The sequence below is a fragment of the Galeopterus variegatus genome, unplaced genomic scaffold (genome assembly GCF_000696425.1).
Source record: "Galeopterus variegatus unplaced genomic scaffold, G_variegatus-3.0.2 Scaffold4606, whole genome shotgun sequence".
In the NCBI taxonomy this organism is placed as follows: domain Eukaryota; kingdom Metazoa; phylum Chordata; class Mammalia; order Dermoptera; family Cynocephalidae; genus Galeopterus; species Galeopterus variegatus.
In genome coordinates this window covers 167,270-182,504 of record NW_007730717.1, presented here as the reverse complement: position 1 = coordinate 182,504, position 15,235 = coordinate 167,270, and the positions used below count along the sequence as shown (strand labels likewise).

Below are 15,235 nucleotides of genomic sequence, written 5' to 3'. Positions count from 1 at the left end.
TGGATGAGAAGGGTTTTAAAAACCTGCTGTTAGAATGTGGCTTCCTGGTTAGAACAACCTTTGAGCCCACTGGCATGCCATATTCTTCATTAAAAGGTTGGTAAAGCCTGTGCCATAAAACAAACTCAAATCATAGCAATGTCTATGTTTAGGTATTCATATCTATTTATAATATAGACATTTCATCATCTGCTCTCTGATTCTGCAAGCCACATATGCCCACTGACTAGTCATGTTGAAGGTGAGTAAAACCTAGATAGAAATCCTGACTTCTCAGGCTAACTGTTTTTGTGAACTTGGGGGAGGATTGCTAATTTTAAGACAATATTTCCACATGTGAAGTTAGACTAACAGTTACCTAATGGGGAGCAATGAAGGATTAGTGATATAATGAGTATAAAGACACATGTTTTAGAATCCACCACCCTGTAAATGCTCCATAAGCAGCAATGTCATTACTGTCAATATTCATTCATGGTATATGAAGGATTTGAATATATGCCCCATCCACAGGTATTTCATATGTATTTTGACCCTCTTTATGGAAAACCCGTTCTATCTGGTATGGGGAATCACCTCATTAATGAGGTTTTTCTCTCTCGCCTGCCACAATGTTATCTCATTGACACGACATTTTGGGCTATTCATCCTAACAAAGTCAACTATTACAAACACTTCCATCACAACATGTGAATTTCGATACTGGAAATATAACTATTGTTTGGATAATGTTTTAAAATAATAACTCTTTTTTTTNGATATCAAAGGCAGTAATGGTGTGGTTCTGGTTTTGATTTCAAACAAATAAAGTACCCATATTACCAAAAGTGTTTGGGAGAACGCATGATGAGCAAAAACAAGGCCTTCCCCCAAGGATAGTGAATCATAACATGAGGGGTCAGGCAAATTTGCAGATTCTTATGGAAGTGGCCGGGCAACAAAGTAGAAATGTCTGTATGGTGTGCTTAAGTGCGTGAGACCATGGAGGAATTAACCCTCCTTATGATTCTTATTGTTAATAGGGATTCAGGTGGAGCAGAATAATTTCTATGGAAATATTTCTATAAAATATAGTCTATAGAAATGGCTATGTTCCACATTTAGGTAGGTGGGACCTGGGAAAGTGTCACCTCTTTCCTTCCCATCTAGAATATGTGAGAAAGTACAGTTAAACTTAGGTCTCCACTAATGTCTTTGAAGGAGCAAAAAGAAAACAAATCTGAGATGGTAATGATTAGTATGGTCTCTATCTTTGTCTACTTTGGCCAAGATGACAAAAACACACTGCTTGTTAACTGATCCACCAGATAAAATCTGTAGACTCTATTGAAGGAAATATAAACTTTTGGTAATAAAAACATCAGAAACAGCACAGAAAACAAAACTTCATTTATGAATTGAGACCTCCTATACAGATTAATACAGTCTTTAAGAGGTATGTGTGGTGTAGTCCCGGAGGCTGAAGCCTGGGTCAGCGTGCTGCTTGGGCCTTGGTTGAAACACTGGATAGGAGAATAGTGGCTCTTCCTCTTCTCAAGTCACCTGTCTGCCTACTGCAGATATAGGCTTCTGTGCCAAGGGCAAGTGACTACACAGGTCATATCATGGCTAAGCAATGTCCAGTCTGGGACAGCATTTGTTGCACACTGATGAGAACTCTCTCATGCACTCTTGTCTTGCATGCCCTGGAGAGAATATATACAATCTCAACTTACTCTTTTGTAGGGTTGAACATATACTATAATTACAGTTGTGATAAATATAAAATAATTAGAGTGCATGTAAAAGAAGCAAAGAGATAATCTGTTCTATTCTTTGAGAAGATTATTAGTGAGGTCTTACTTAAATAAAGGTTTAGGCTAGTACAGAAATAGAATGGTGCCAGCGAAGAGACAAGAGAGACAAGAAAAAATTCCTAGATGAAGGAAGTACCACATATTAAACACCGTATATGTGAAAGAGCAAGAATGTTGACTATAAACCTGAAGTATGGTCATTAAGCAATAAAAAAAGTTTTGAAAGAAAACTGGAATGATAGAATTGAACACTCTTTTGTTTATCTCTTCTTTGTCTACTGTTCCACGTTCTTTATAATTGGACACAAATATTAATTACCTCTTTAGGTCAGGAATGATTTTATTAATATATACCTTCTCAACAGTAAAAGTCTTAGACTCTTTAGCATCTCCAATTAACACACTTCACAAAAATTGATAGGTATGGTAAAAAAACAAAAAGGAAAAAATGTATTTAGTCTACCTCTTTAGGTCAGGAATGATTTTATTAATATATACCTTCTCAACAGTAAAAGTCTTAGAATCTTTAGCATCTCCAATTACACACTTCACAACAAATGATAGGTATGGTAAAAAAACAAAAAGGAAAAAATGTATTTAGTCCAAGAGTAGTTAAGAAGCTCTATTAAGATGCTGATCATCCCTATAATCATCATTAAGAAAGTACAGGAATTATAAAAGAAAGCTGGTACCTTGGTTAAGGAACTGCTGGATAGGGTTTGTGAAGGTCTCTGTAAAGTATGAGGGGGGCTCGCAGCTGGATGTTCTTTCATGTCTGAAGCTGGCAGACCCTGAATCCACTCTTGAAAAGACTTTTTCATTCTGGAGTCATATGTTTGGGTACTTCTGTCCCCCATGTTCTGAGGAAAACATTGTATTTTCTAGTTAATGTTTTTTAGTATGAAATGAAGTGTGGTATACACACACAAACACACACGCACACACAATTTTGTATATATTATTTTTAAAAGAATCATTCCTCTGAGAATTTTCTCTGGAAGAATAATATACATTTATTTATCCTGACCCATTCTTTCATACACTAATAAACCAGCCTTACAGCCTTCACCCTGAAAATGTCAAATCTCATGTGATTGAAATTTTATTGGTCGGTGGTAAAATCTGAAATCACTTTTGCAGAAAACCCATCTAAGGCAACTTGTTTAAGAACCTCTGTTGGAGGTAAATTTGTTAAGTAACCTTCCTAGCTTTTAAGAATAGCAGGTATCAGGACAAAGTAAGGTGAACTGACAGACCCTTATCAGAAAGAAATTCACATGAAGCAAAACCAGAAATGATCCTCTGTACTTTGCTCTTCAAGCTTCAGGGAAGACAGTTTTCCACTTTTTGTGCAAACTGATCTTCACTTTGCTGGAAACTTTCTCTGGAAGCCACAATTCCAGAGGCTGAATTTCATTTTTCTTGTGAGTTGAATAAGCTCTTCACAATCCTTCAGGATTCTCAACAGGAATCGGAACTGTTCCACATTCCATTAGGGCATTTCCCAGTACCTGACTTTTCATAACTTAAAGTGAGGACAGAAATTGTTTGTAGAATAGTACGTTTTGTCTAACTTTAATTTCACTAATGAAAGCCATTACAAACATTCAACACACAATATCAATATGCCCCCAATTTTTCCACTTCTGGCATTTAATAATATATTTCCCTTGTTTTACAAAGGTGGAAAAAAAGAACTAAAATACCTGCTACTTATTACGGCCTCCTGGTTAGAACACCCTTACTTTCTCATATACCTCATTCTTTTTTAGAAAACTTGAAGAGCTTGAGTGATGAAAACAAATCCAAAACTTAACATTATCTATTTTAAATATTTAGGCATCTATTACAGGCAGGGATTTTAGGATGTATTCTCCCAAACTGGAAGAAACATATTCCCAAACTATCAGAGATTTTTAGTTGAGCAAAGCTGTGCGTAAATCCTGCCTCTAACATTATCTTTATGAACTTGAGAAAGATTTTTAACCTCTTTGAACTTTCACATTCTCATATGTGAGATGGGATAAAAATATTATCCTCATAGAAATAAGATTAAGAACATATGCTAGAATTTTGAAAAGAACACAATTTTTACAGTCCAGCATCCAGTTAATGATCAATAAGCAGAACATTATTATTGTTTTAATTATTATTTCATGGCCTATTCAGGGTTTTGTATTTTTGTCCTATTCAGAGAAATGTTATGCTTTATGCTGCCAATAGTAGGAAACCTCTGCTTGAGGTGATAAAGGAAATCTGTTAAAGAAGCTGTATTATTCCCTTCTTCCACATGTAGCAGTTCAATCTCATTACCCGAAATGTCTTGAGCTAGCATCTTTTCCAAATATGTCAGAACAAACCCCCTCATTGCAACAGCAGAATTGGATGCCTAAAATCATAGCTTTGGTTGAATAATATTTAAAAAATAGTAGCTGATGTTTTTTTCCTTATAGCAATTTCTTCCTACTACCATCCCTGATCATGATTCATACCATTCTGCATTCTGTGCTTTAGAGGAGTCATGACAGAAGACCATGCTTCTGTCTTCTTTGGGTTTTGAATCTAACAACACAATGGAACCACATCATAGGTAGTCTTTAGAGAATCCAAGATGAGTAAGGAAAAGGTTTCTCTGCTCAGCTAGTGAGTCACAGAGTGAGTAGTGAGACAAGTTATGGACTGGGCACCAAAGAAGAAAGGGACACATGGTGTGGTGAAATGCAGGCAGTGTAGAGGCATATGCATCCTTCTAGGATTCTGGGATCAAGGATGTTTACACACAGCAGAACAATTCCCGTGGCTGTGGAAATAGCTGTGTCACCTGTCTAGGCAATTGAGACTTTAGGAGTATCATTTAGTCCCTTCTCATGCAGCATGTATCAGAAAACTGATTGTCTCCGGATGCCCAATTTTGTCTTTGAAGTAGCAAAGAGAAAGTGTATCTGAACAGGTAATGAGTAGAAGGGGACTATCCTTGTCCACTTTGGCCAAGATGAAAAAAATGTACTGCCTGCTAGCTGATCCACCAGAGAAAACCTGTGGACTCTGTTGAAGGAAATAGGAGCTTTCGATAAAACAAATTAACAACAGAAACCAAACAAAAATCAAAAATCCTTTCACAAATTGTGGCTTCCTGAAAATGGTAATCCTGCATTCATCTGGTAAGTGTGGGGTAGTCCTGGAGGCTGAAGCACAGGTCAGTATGCTGCTGGATACTTGGGTGAAAGACTGGATAGGAAAATAGTGATTTACTGCTACTCTTCCCTTTCTTAAGTCATCTGCCTGTTCACTGCAGCTATAGACTTCTGTGCAGAGGGCAAGCGAATGTGCCGGTCACATCATGGCTAAGCAAAATGCAGTCTGGGATAGCATCTGATGAACACTTATAGGAGCTTTCTTTTGTAGGCTTGTCTTGTGTGTTCTGGACAGGGTTTCTGTGATGTTAACTTAGTCTCCTGTAGGGTTATACATATAATATATTTTCAGTTGTGATAGATCTTATAAAGGAAGTAAAGGAACATATGAAAGAAACAAAGAGGTGATCTGTTTTATTCTTGGAGGGGTTATCAGTTAGGTCTTGCTTGAAGACAGAATTTAGGTCAGCCCGGAAATAGAGGACAATGAAGACACAGGAGAAAGGGATTCCAGACAAAGGAACTACCATACATGAAAACACCATATGTGGGAAGGAGCAAAAATGTTGATAATAAACCCTGAAATATGGTCATTAAAAAATGGGGAAAGCTTTGAAAGAAAACTGGAATGTAAGAGATAAATATACTCTTCTATTTATTTGTCTTTCTGTATACTCTTCCACACTCTCTTTCTACACTGGACAAGAATCTTTTTTTTTTTTTCCTTTTTTGTCTTTTTTACTGACTGGCAACGGGATCGCAACCCTCAGTGTTGCATCCGCACCATGCTCAGCCAGTGAGGGGGAACCAGTCTCCACATGGGATCCGAACCCTCGGCAGGAGCGCCGCCACGCTCCCAAGCGGCGCACTCTCCAGTGCGCCACCGGGCCGGCCCGACAAGAATCTTAATAACCTCATAAGGTAAGGAATGATTACATGATTGTCTACCTTTTCAATAGAAAAATTCTAAGAATCCAGTATCATCTCCAATGATACAATTCATAAATGAATGAGAGGTAAAGTGAAATAAAAAACTGTATGTAGTTCAAGAGTAGTTGAGAACTCATTAAAGATTTTGATCATTCTTCTAATCATGATTAATGGAGGCACAAGGAATGGCAATGAAAAGCTGGTACCTTGGATAAAAATCTGCTGAATGCAGTTTGTGAAGGTCTCTGTAAAGTCTGAGAAGGGCTCGTAGTTGGATGTTCTCTCTTGTCTGAAGTTGGCAGAAACTGGCCTTGCTCTTGGGAGGGCTGTGTTTTTATAGAGTCAAAAGTCTGGGTAATTCTTACCTGCATATTTAAAAAAAAAACAATGTATTTTCTAGTTAATGGTTTTCACTGTGAAATAAAGCCTGACACACACACACACACACACACACACGCACACACACTTTTTCTTGTATATGCACATTTTTGATTCTTCTTAACAGAGTCATTCCTCAGTTTAATTTTCTTTGGAAGAAGAACATACATTTGTTTACCTAACCCTTTCTCCTGTCACTCACAAACCAATGTTACAGCCTTCACTCTGAAAATTTCAAGTCACAGTTGATTGAAATTTCATTGGTCTGTGGTAAAATCCTGAAACTCCATTGGATGAAAACCTGGTCTAAGCCAACTTGGTAAAGAACCCGTGTTGGGGTTAGTTTTGCTAAATAACCATCCTACCTTCTAAGGGTATGAAGTGTCAGAAAAAAGTTAGCCGAACTGATGAACTTCTATAACTAAGGAATTCTCATCAAGCAAATACGAACATGAATTCCTGTACTTTGCTCTTCAGGTTTCAGAAAACTCAGTTTTTCTTTCTGGGGGGCATAATACTCTCCACTTTGCTGGAATCTTTCTCTCAAAGCCACCAATTCCAGAGACTGGATTCTCTTTATCCTATGGTTTGCATCAGGCATCCAGAATTTTTCAGGATTCTCAAAGATAATCAGAACTGTTCCAGATTCCACTAGAGCATTCTCAGTATTTGGCTTTTATACCTTGTGAAAGTAAGGGTAGTGAGAGTCTGTAAAATCACATTTTTACTATCTTTAATTTTACTAATGAAAGTCCTTAATAAATTTCTACATGCAATAACAATTTTCCCCCAGTTTTTTCACTTCTGGCATTCAATAGTATATTTCTCTTGTCCTTAAAAACATGGGAAAGGGGACTAACAAACTTGCTTACTGGTTATGACCTTCTGATTAGAACACCCCTGTACCTCTTGTGCATCTCATTCCTTTTCAGAAGGCTTGTAGAGCCTGGGTTGTTAAAACAAATCCAAAGCTCACAAAGAGAAAGAAAGAAACAACAATCACAGTAACACGTTGAACTTTTAGAAAATTAGAAGTAGAAAAGGGGAGCAGAGGGGGAGAGGGAGAAGAGCTAATGAGGAATTGGTCAACGGATACAAAGAATGATTGTATATTGTAATGATGAATAATCTAACTATACTGATCTAACCACCACACATTCTACACGATTATTGACAATCAACATTGTACCCCACATGCATGTATAATAAATAAATACATAAGTAAACAAAACAAAAAAAATCTACTTGAAATATTCATGAATACATTAGGCCTTGTAATATCTACTTTCCCATATTGAAAGGAACATAATCCCAAAACTATCAGAGATTTTTTATTGACTAAAGCTGGATATAAACCTTGTCTCTAGTACTCACTATCTTTATGGGCTTGGGAAATTTTTAACCTCCTTGAAGCTCAGTATTCTTTTTTGTGGAATGGGATAAAAATTACATCCTCATGAAGACGTAATGAGGAATATATAATATAATTTTGTTAAGAACACAGTATTTAGGGCCGGCCCCATGGCGCACTCGGGAGAGTGCAGCGCTTGGGTGCGCAGCGGCGCTCCCGCCGCAGGTTCGGATCCTATATAGGCACGGCTGCTGTGCTCACTGGCTGAGCGCGGTGCGGCCGGTCACAAAAAAGACAAAAAAAACCCCAAAAACACAGTGTTTATAAAATAGCATCTGGTAAATGCTCAATAAACAGAAATATCATTATTGTTTTAATTGTTATGTTACTGTCTACACAGGGTTTTGCATGTCTGCCCTCTTCACAGATATTTCATGCTTTATGGTGACCCAGTTGTAGAAAACCCCTGATTGAAGTGATATAAGAAGACTATTGAATAAGCTTCTTTATTCCCTTCTGCCACATGTAGCAATCTGATGTGATTGATAGAAGGGTCTTGATCTATTATGTTTTCAAAATAAGTCAGAACTAACTCTCTCATCACTACAGCAGACTTTGGAGGGCTAAAATCTTAGCATTGGCTGAATAATATCTTAAAATTGTAGCTATTTTTTTCCCACATTTCTTTCTAATAACGCCTTTGATCATGATTTATGCTATTCTTTGATCTTTGCTTTAGAAAGGTCATGGCAGAAGGTCATGCTGAGTCACAAAGTGAGTGATGAGGCAGCCTTTGGGCTGGTCACCAAAGAAGAAAGGGCTGCATGTTGTGTTTAAGTGTAGGTGGCCATGAAGGCATATGACTCTTTCTAGGATTCTTATGTTCAAGGCAGTTTACCCTTAACAGAATAATTATCTTGCTTGTAGAATTGCCCATATCATATGTATAATAAGCAACTGGGACCTTAGGAAGCATCACCTGGTCCCTTCCAATGCAATATGCATCAGAAAATTGACTATCCTTGGACATTCAATTTTGTCTTTGAAGTAGCAGAGAGAAAATGGATCTGAGCTGGTAATGACCAAGCACAGGTTCCATCTGTCCACCTGAGGCAAGATAGTAAACAGGCTATATGATAGCTCCATCCACCAAATAAAGCTTTTAGAAAAGGAAAAAGGAATTTACAGGGGAATAGGAATTATTGTAATTAATCAGTCAATAAGAACAATAATAACGGCAACATTAACAACAAAACAAAATATTGAGAACTCTTTATATAAGAGGCCTGTCTTCAACTGAATTAATGGCATAGAAAGCAGCATGGTCAGAGTGTAGCTTCAGGCTTGGATTAGAAACTAGATTAGTGAATGCTGATTTACTTCTCTCTTTGCCTTTCCCTCAAGTTGCTTGATCTAGGCTTCTGATACTTCAGTGACTGTGATGCATGGGTCTTAACATGGTTGCAAGAAAAATAGTATGAGATAGTTATTTCTGTACAAAATAGTGATCTCTCTTTTTAACCTTTGTCTTGTTTTGTTGGAACAGTATACTTGCAGTCTGTGCTAAGTGTCTAATAGGGCACCAAATGTACAGTTATTGCAGTGTGATTAAAGTTACAAAGTAAAATTAACTGGACCTGTGATGGCAAACAACAGAAGGGCCTGATGTGTTCTGGGGGAAGATATTGGCATAGACTTGTCTGAGGAAGGGATTTGTGCTGGCACCTGGAGAAAGCTGGGACACAAAAAATGGATTAAAACATAGGAAATAAAAAACGTCAAATCACGTGATGAAGGGAAAGACAGGAAATGTTGCTAGAAGACTCTGAAGTACTGTCGTTAGACAAAGGGGAAAGGTATAAAAAGAAACTGAAATGTAAGGAAAGAATCACTGTTGTATTCATCTGTTCCTATCTGACCACTTTCTCACTCTCTCTTTCTTTTTATACCTGGACCAAAAAGACAAGACACCTTTTGAAATCAGGAATAATTTCAAGAATTCTTACTTTGTAAATAGCAGAACATTACAATCTACTGAAGTAAGTTATACATTTTATAAATAAATGAGAAATTTACTCACATGAAAAATAATATTTAGTAGCAAATTAGATAGGAAGCTCGTTCAAGATTCTAATCACTCCTTTAATTATGTTTTAGGAGGTGAAAAGAATGGGAACAGGAAGAAGGTACCTTGGTTAAGGAACTACTGGATGTGGTTTGTGGAACTCTCTGAAATATCTGAGGCTGGGTCACAGTTGGAGATTTGCTGATCACTGAAGACTGTGCAGGCCGACTGTCCACTTGGGATAACTTCATATTTCTGGAGGCATAATATTGGGTGATTTTGTCCTTCTCTTTCTAAAGTAAAGGAGATATTGTTTTCTGGGTTAATTGGTTTCAATATGAAATGAATTACAGTATATTTTTGTCTTATATTAACAGGATCCTTTTCCTGCCAACTATCTCTGGTTTTATAACAGAAATTCTGTTTGCCTAACTCTCTCCAACACACAAGCAGCATTGCAATCTTCACTCTGTATATATCAAAACTCAGAAGATTGACATTTTATTAGCTTATAATAAAATTCCTGGTTCTACATCTTTGCAAACTGGCTGAACCAGGTTTGTCAAGAACAACTCTTGGGGATAATTTTCGGTGACTAAAACTATCAGGTTTAAGAAAGCTGGTCTCAGAACATAGTTACCATGCTTACGGGCATTTATTGAATAAGCCTTTTTCTCATCAGGCAAACATGCAAATAGGTTCCTGTCGTCTGCTCTTCAGGTGTTAGGAAATCAGCTCTCCATCATGGGGGTGTATTGATCATCACCATGTTAGGTGAAATCTCTCAAGGCCACAGTTACAGAGGCAGGATAATCCTGTCCTTGTAGTGTGCATCTCAGAACTAGAATCATTCAGAGTTCTTAACAGTAAATAGAATTGTCGAAGATTTTATCTACGGCGAGTTCTTAACAGTAAATAGAATTGTCGAAGATTTTATCTACGGCATTATTATCACCTGTATTTTTGTACTTTGTTTAAACAAGGGCAGAGAGGGTCTATAAAATTATATACCCTCGTTAGCTTTAATTTCACTAACAGAAGCCCACTTCCAGCATTCATCATGTTGGATGTTGGTTCAATTTACCACAGGTTTTTTGTTTGTTTGTTTATTTTTAATCACATGTGGTATTAAGTAATCTACTTCGTAAATTGTCATTTTTTTAAATTGAGATTTGCATGAAAAACTTTTTGAGATTCCTGGGTCCTGCCTATAGAGTGTGTCTTTTTGATTAAGAGAATACCTTGAAAATCCACAGGCACCTAATATCTAATTAGAAGCCATGCAGAATCTAGATTATGAAACAAGCCAAAACCATAACAATGTCTATTTTGAAATATATATATATATAAATATCTAACAGACATTTTTAACATTTAAAATTCTGGGTGCAATATATGCCCATTAATTGCTCAAATATTAGAATTCAATCAGGCTGGATTTGAATCTTGACTCTTATGCTAAAAATTGTTTTGTGAACTTGAAAGATTTTTAACACCTAAAACTCTCAGTTTTTAGAAATGAGAAATGTGACTAACAATAGTATAATCATGGGGATGTAAGGAAGAACAAATGAGAAAATGTACATTTTTTACCACATAATTTACATTCAGTACCCTACTGTCTTTGTAATCTTGTGGAATATTTTAAAACTCTCTATATCTCTCATTTAAACTTTATATATCTACCAGTTTCTCTTACATGAAATGAGGCTGAGAATAGCATCCTCATGACTGTGTTTATAAAGAAGTAATGAGGCAACATACATATAGATCACAGGTTTTAGAATCAGCACCCAGTAATGCCCAGAAAGTAGAAGTATAATTATTGTCATTATTATTACACTCTCTGCAGGGTTCAGAGAGTGCCCGCTATGATTCGTTGATGTCTCATTCTCTCTTTTTACCTTGTGGATGGGAACCCAAGGTCGAAGTGGTAGGTAAGAGAAACATTATATGAAAGAAACTTTATTATTCACTTTTGCGACTCATTGAAGAGAGTGTCTTGAGCTATTATCTTCTCAAAATCAGTTAAATAAAACAGTCTATTTACAACAGTAGAATTTGGATGAGAAAAATATTATCTTTGTTTGGATAATATTTTAAATCTTTCATTATTTTTTTCCTTAGAGTTATTTCTCTCTCCTACACCCCTGCTACTGATTCAGGTCACTTTGTATTCTTGGCTACTGGGGTGACGTAACAGAAGAAATCAATGATAAACATGGGCTGTTTCTGATTTTAAATCCCAGTGCATAAAAGAAAGAAAGAACTTAGACAATATCTTTGGAAAAACCCATGACTAGTGGAGCAAGACATTCCTGGTCACCCAGTAAATCATTAAAAAAAAAATGGTCAGACATTCTTCTTTCAGGCATTGGCTAGATATGCAAGAATAAGTGACTGCATGGTGTGTTTAGATGAATGTGACCATGAAGAAATCAGACTTTTCTGGGGTTTCTGTGCTCCAGAGGGGTTGAGGTCCAGCAAATTAGTTGTATATTTCTTTGTGAAAAATGTTTGAGGTTATGGTTATGATAATAACCCCAAATTGATCATTATACATTGTATACATGTATCAAGATATTACTCTGTACCCAATAAATATGTAAATTATTATGTGTCAATTAAAAATAAATAATGTGTATGGCTGTAGCAAGGGTTGTGATTCATATTTTGCCAGGTGGTACTTAGAAAGCCTGAAATAATCCTGTCCAAGTCAATATGAATGAGAAAAGCATGGTTGTCCAGATATGTCCACTTAAGTAATCGAAGTGGTGGAGAGAAAATGGATCTGAGGTTGTAAAGACTGGACAAAGACTCCATCCACAGCCACCTGTGCCTGAAGGAAAAAAGACATAGGCTGCTAATCTAAACTACAGAGAGAAATATGGTTAATCAAAATTTAAATAAAACCTCTATAAACTATAAAAACAAAGCTTCAAATAAAACCCTCAAATAAAACCTCTATAAACTATACAGAGATATGATTAATCAAAACTAACCAACCAACTAAATAACTAACAGTGGAAAATAAAATTGAGAACCCCTGTATATAAGGAACCTGTCTCCTAAGTATTTGTGGGGTGGAACAGTGTCACTTCTGGGCCAGAATGCAGCTTGGGGCTTGGGTGAGAAGCAATTACAGAAAATATTAATTTAATTTACTTGCTTTTCTTTCAAGTTGTCTGCCATTTAACCACATATATAGGCTGAGTCCTGACTTCAGGTGACTACAGGGATCATATCATAGCAGAGCAGAAGGCAATCTGGGATAAGAGCTGGTGCACGCAGTGTTTGCCTCCTTGTGTTCTGTCCCCCTGAGGTAGAATACCTATACTCTGAGTTTATGGTCTAAAAAGGAAGAAAGTCTATCTATCATCTCAGTTGTTTAAATAACATAAAGAAAAGTAAACAACCATGGGAAATCATGTGTTTGGAAAACCTTTGAGAACAAAGAATGAAAAAAATCTTATCTATCCTGAAAGGTGGGTATCAGTGAGCACCTGCCCTAAGAAAGGTGGGTGCCAGTGCCACCTGTGGAGAGTTAGGATAATGAAGAGGCTGGAGAAAGTGATTCCAACAAAGACAGTAGCCTATGTCAAAACTCCTGATTTGGGAAAGAGCATGGGGTATTTAAAGTAAAACCTGAAGTATGGTCAGTGAACAAGGAGAAAGAATGAATGGAAACTGGAATACGGATGATGAACACACTCTTCAACTCATCTTTCCTTGTCTGGCTACTTCCTCACACTCTCTCTACACCTGGAGCCACAAAAGACAGCAATCCTCTTGAGGTTAGTAATGATTTTTATGAATGAATGCCTTGTAATAGCAAAGACCATGGAGTCTAGTAGAATTTCAAGGCATATACATCATTAATGATGAAAGATTTAATTACATAAAGAAATTGTACTTAGTAGAAATTCAATGAGATGGCCTTTCAACCTCTGATCACTATTGTAATTAAGTTGCCATGAGGCAGAAGTAATAAGAAGAGAAAGATGGTACCTTGATTAAGGAAGTGCTAGATGGAGTTTGTGGAAGGGCTTCAAAATTCTGAGGATGGAACTCAGATGGAGGTGGGCTGATTGCTGCAGTTTGCAAAGGCTGATTCTTCTCCTGGGATGGCTTCATTTTTTTGGAGTCATAAGTTTGGGTGGTTGTGTCTTTAACTGTCTGAAAGAAGATACATTATTTTCTTTTGTTTAATTGTTTCCAATATAAGATGAAATAAGATATCTTTTATCTTTTTTACAGAATCCTCTCTGCCGATTTTCTCTGCAATAATAGCACAAATTTAGATCTCCTAATGCCTTCTGCTGCATGCACAGAAACCAGCATTGCAGTCTTCACCTTGAAAATGTCAAAGATCAGGTTATTGAAATTTTATTGGCTTGGGGTGAAACACTGGCTCTACCTCTGCTGAAATCTGGTGTAAGATCATTTAGTCAACCACATTCTTTTGGTCATGTATTGGTGGATCAAATTACCAGGTTGTGAGAAAGCAAGTTTCACCAAAACTTGGTCACACTGATGGGTAGTTTTTCTCATCAAGCAAATACACAAATGGGTTCCTGTCATCTGCTCATCAGGCTCCAGGAAACCCAGCTCTATGATGTTTTACATCATCACTGTGCTGGAAGGATTCTTTCAAATCTGCAGTTCCACATGCAGAATTCTGGTGTTTTCATAATCTGCATTGGTCAACTGGAGTCATGACAAATGGGTTCCTGTCATCTGCTCATCAGGCTCCAGGAAACCCAGCTCTATGATGTTTTACATGCCTTAGATCATCACTGTGCTGGAAGGATTCTTTCAAATCTGCAGTTCCACATGCAGAATTCTGGTGTTTTCATAATCTGCATTGGTCAACTGGAGTCATGAATGGGGTTCTCAATCATATTCAGAAGTCAAGAATCTATCTAGGACATTCCTAGTATGTGGATTTTAATGTATTTCACCTTAGACAAGAGAGTCTATCTGCAACCACACAATTTACCACATTTATTTTTACTAATTTCCACTGTTTTTACCATTCAACATGTGAGGTTAATTTCCCTAGATTTTACCACTTCCGGAACTTAGTTATCTATTTCACAAAGTGCACTGTTTGGTAGAGAGGAGGAGAGGACTTTAATATATGCATCAGGAGAGTGGCTTCCTTATTAGAATACGCTCTGACCACCTCTGGTCGCCTCATTTCTCATGAGAAGACTTGGGGAGCCTGGTCCATGCAAACAAACCCAAAACATAACACTGTCAATTCCGAAAGTTTTACAAGTAAATGACCAACATTGACATATCTAAATGTTTAGTATAAAGCCACATGTGACCATAAATGATTCGAGCTTTTGATTTCAATAAGGCTGGCAATGAATTCAGACTCTTAACACTCAGTGTCTTTCCGAACTTAGGGAAGATTTTTAACCCTATGTACCTTAATTTTCATTTATGTGAATTGGGACAGAGAATAGCATTCTTATGACTGGTATAAAGAATGAATGAGATAAAGTACCTAAGGAATACATATTGTAGAACCAGTACCTAGTAAATCCTCAAAAAGCAGAACTAAATCTATTGT

The 15,235-nt window shown here is 36.9% G+C and overlaps 1 protein-coding gene across 1 annotated transcript; it reads right to left on the bottom strand.

The window, feature by feature from the left end:
• Positions 1–1,432: 1,432 nt before the first annotated feature.
• LOC103603445 (probable serine/threonine-protein kinase samkC) lies at positions 1,433–13,819 on the bottom strand. Its single transcript, XM_008587961.1, has 5 exons — positions 13,663–13,819; positions 9,780–9,947; positions 6,067–6,225; positions 2,489–2,656; positions 1,433–1,685 (listed from the first exon to the last, which is right to left on the bottom strand). Exons 1-5 carry the CDS (start codon positions 13,786–13,788, stop codon positions 1,662–1,664), a joined length of 645 nt encoding a protein of 214 aa, XP_008586183.1. The 5' UTR covers positions 13,789–13,819; the 3' UTR covers positions 1,433–1,661.
• Positions 13,820–15,235: the final 1,416 nt, after the last annotated feature.

Coding starts and splice junctions, on each gene's coding strand:
- LOC103603445 (XM_008587961.1), bottom strand. CDS start 13,788: ATGAAGCCATCCCAGGAGAAGAATCAGCCTTTGCAAACTGCAGCAATC. Junction 9,948..13,662: donor CTAGCACTTCCTTAATCAAG/GTACCATCTTTC, acceptor CCTTTACTTTAG/AAAGAGAAGGACAAAATCAC. Junction 1,686..2,488: donor CCAGCAGTTCCTTAACCAAG/GTACCAGCTTTC, acceptor TATTCTCTCCAG/GGCATGCAAGACAAGAGTGC.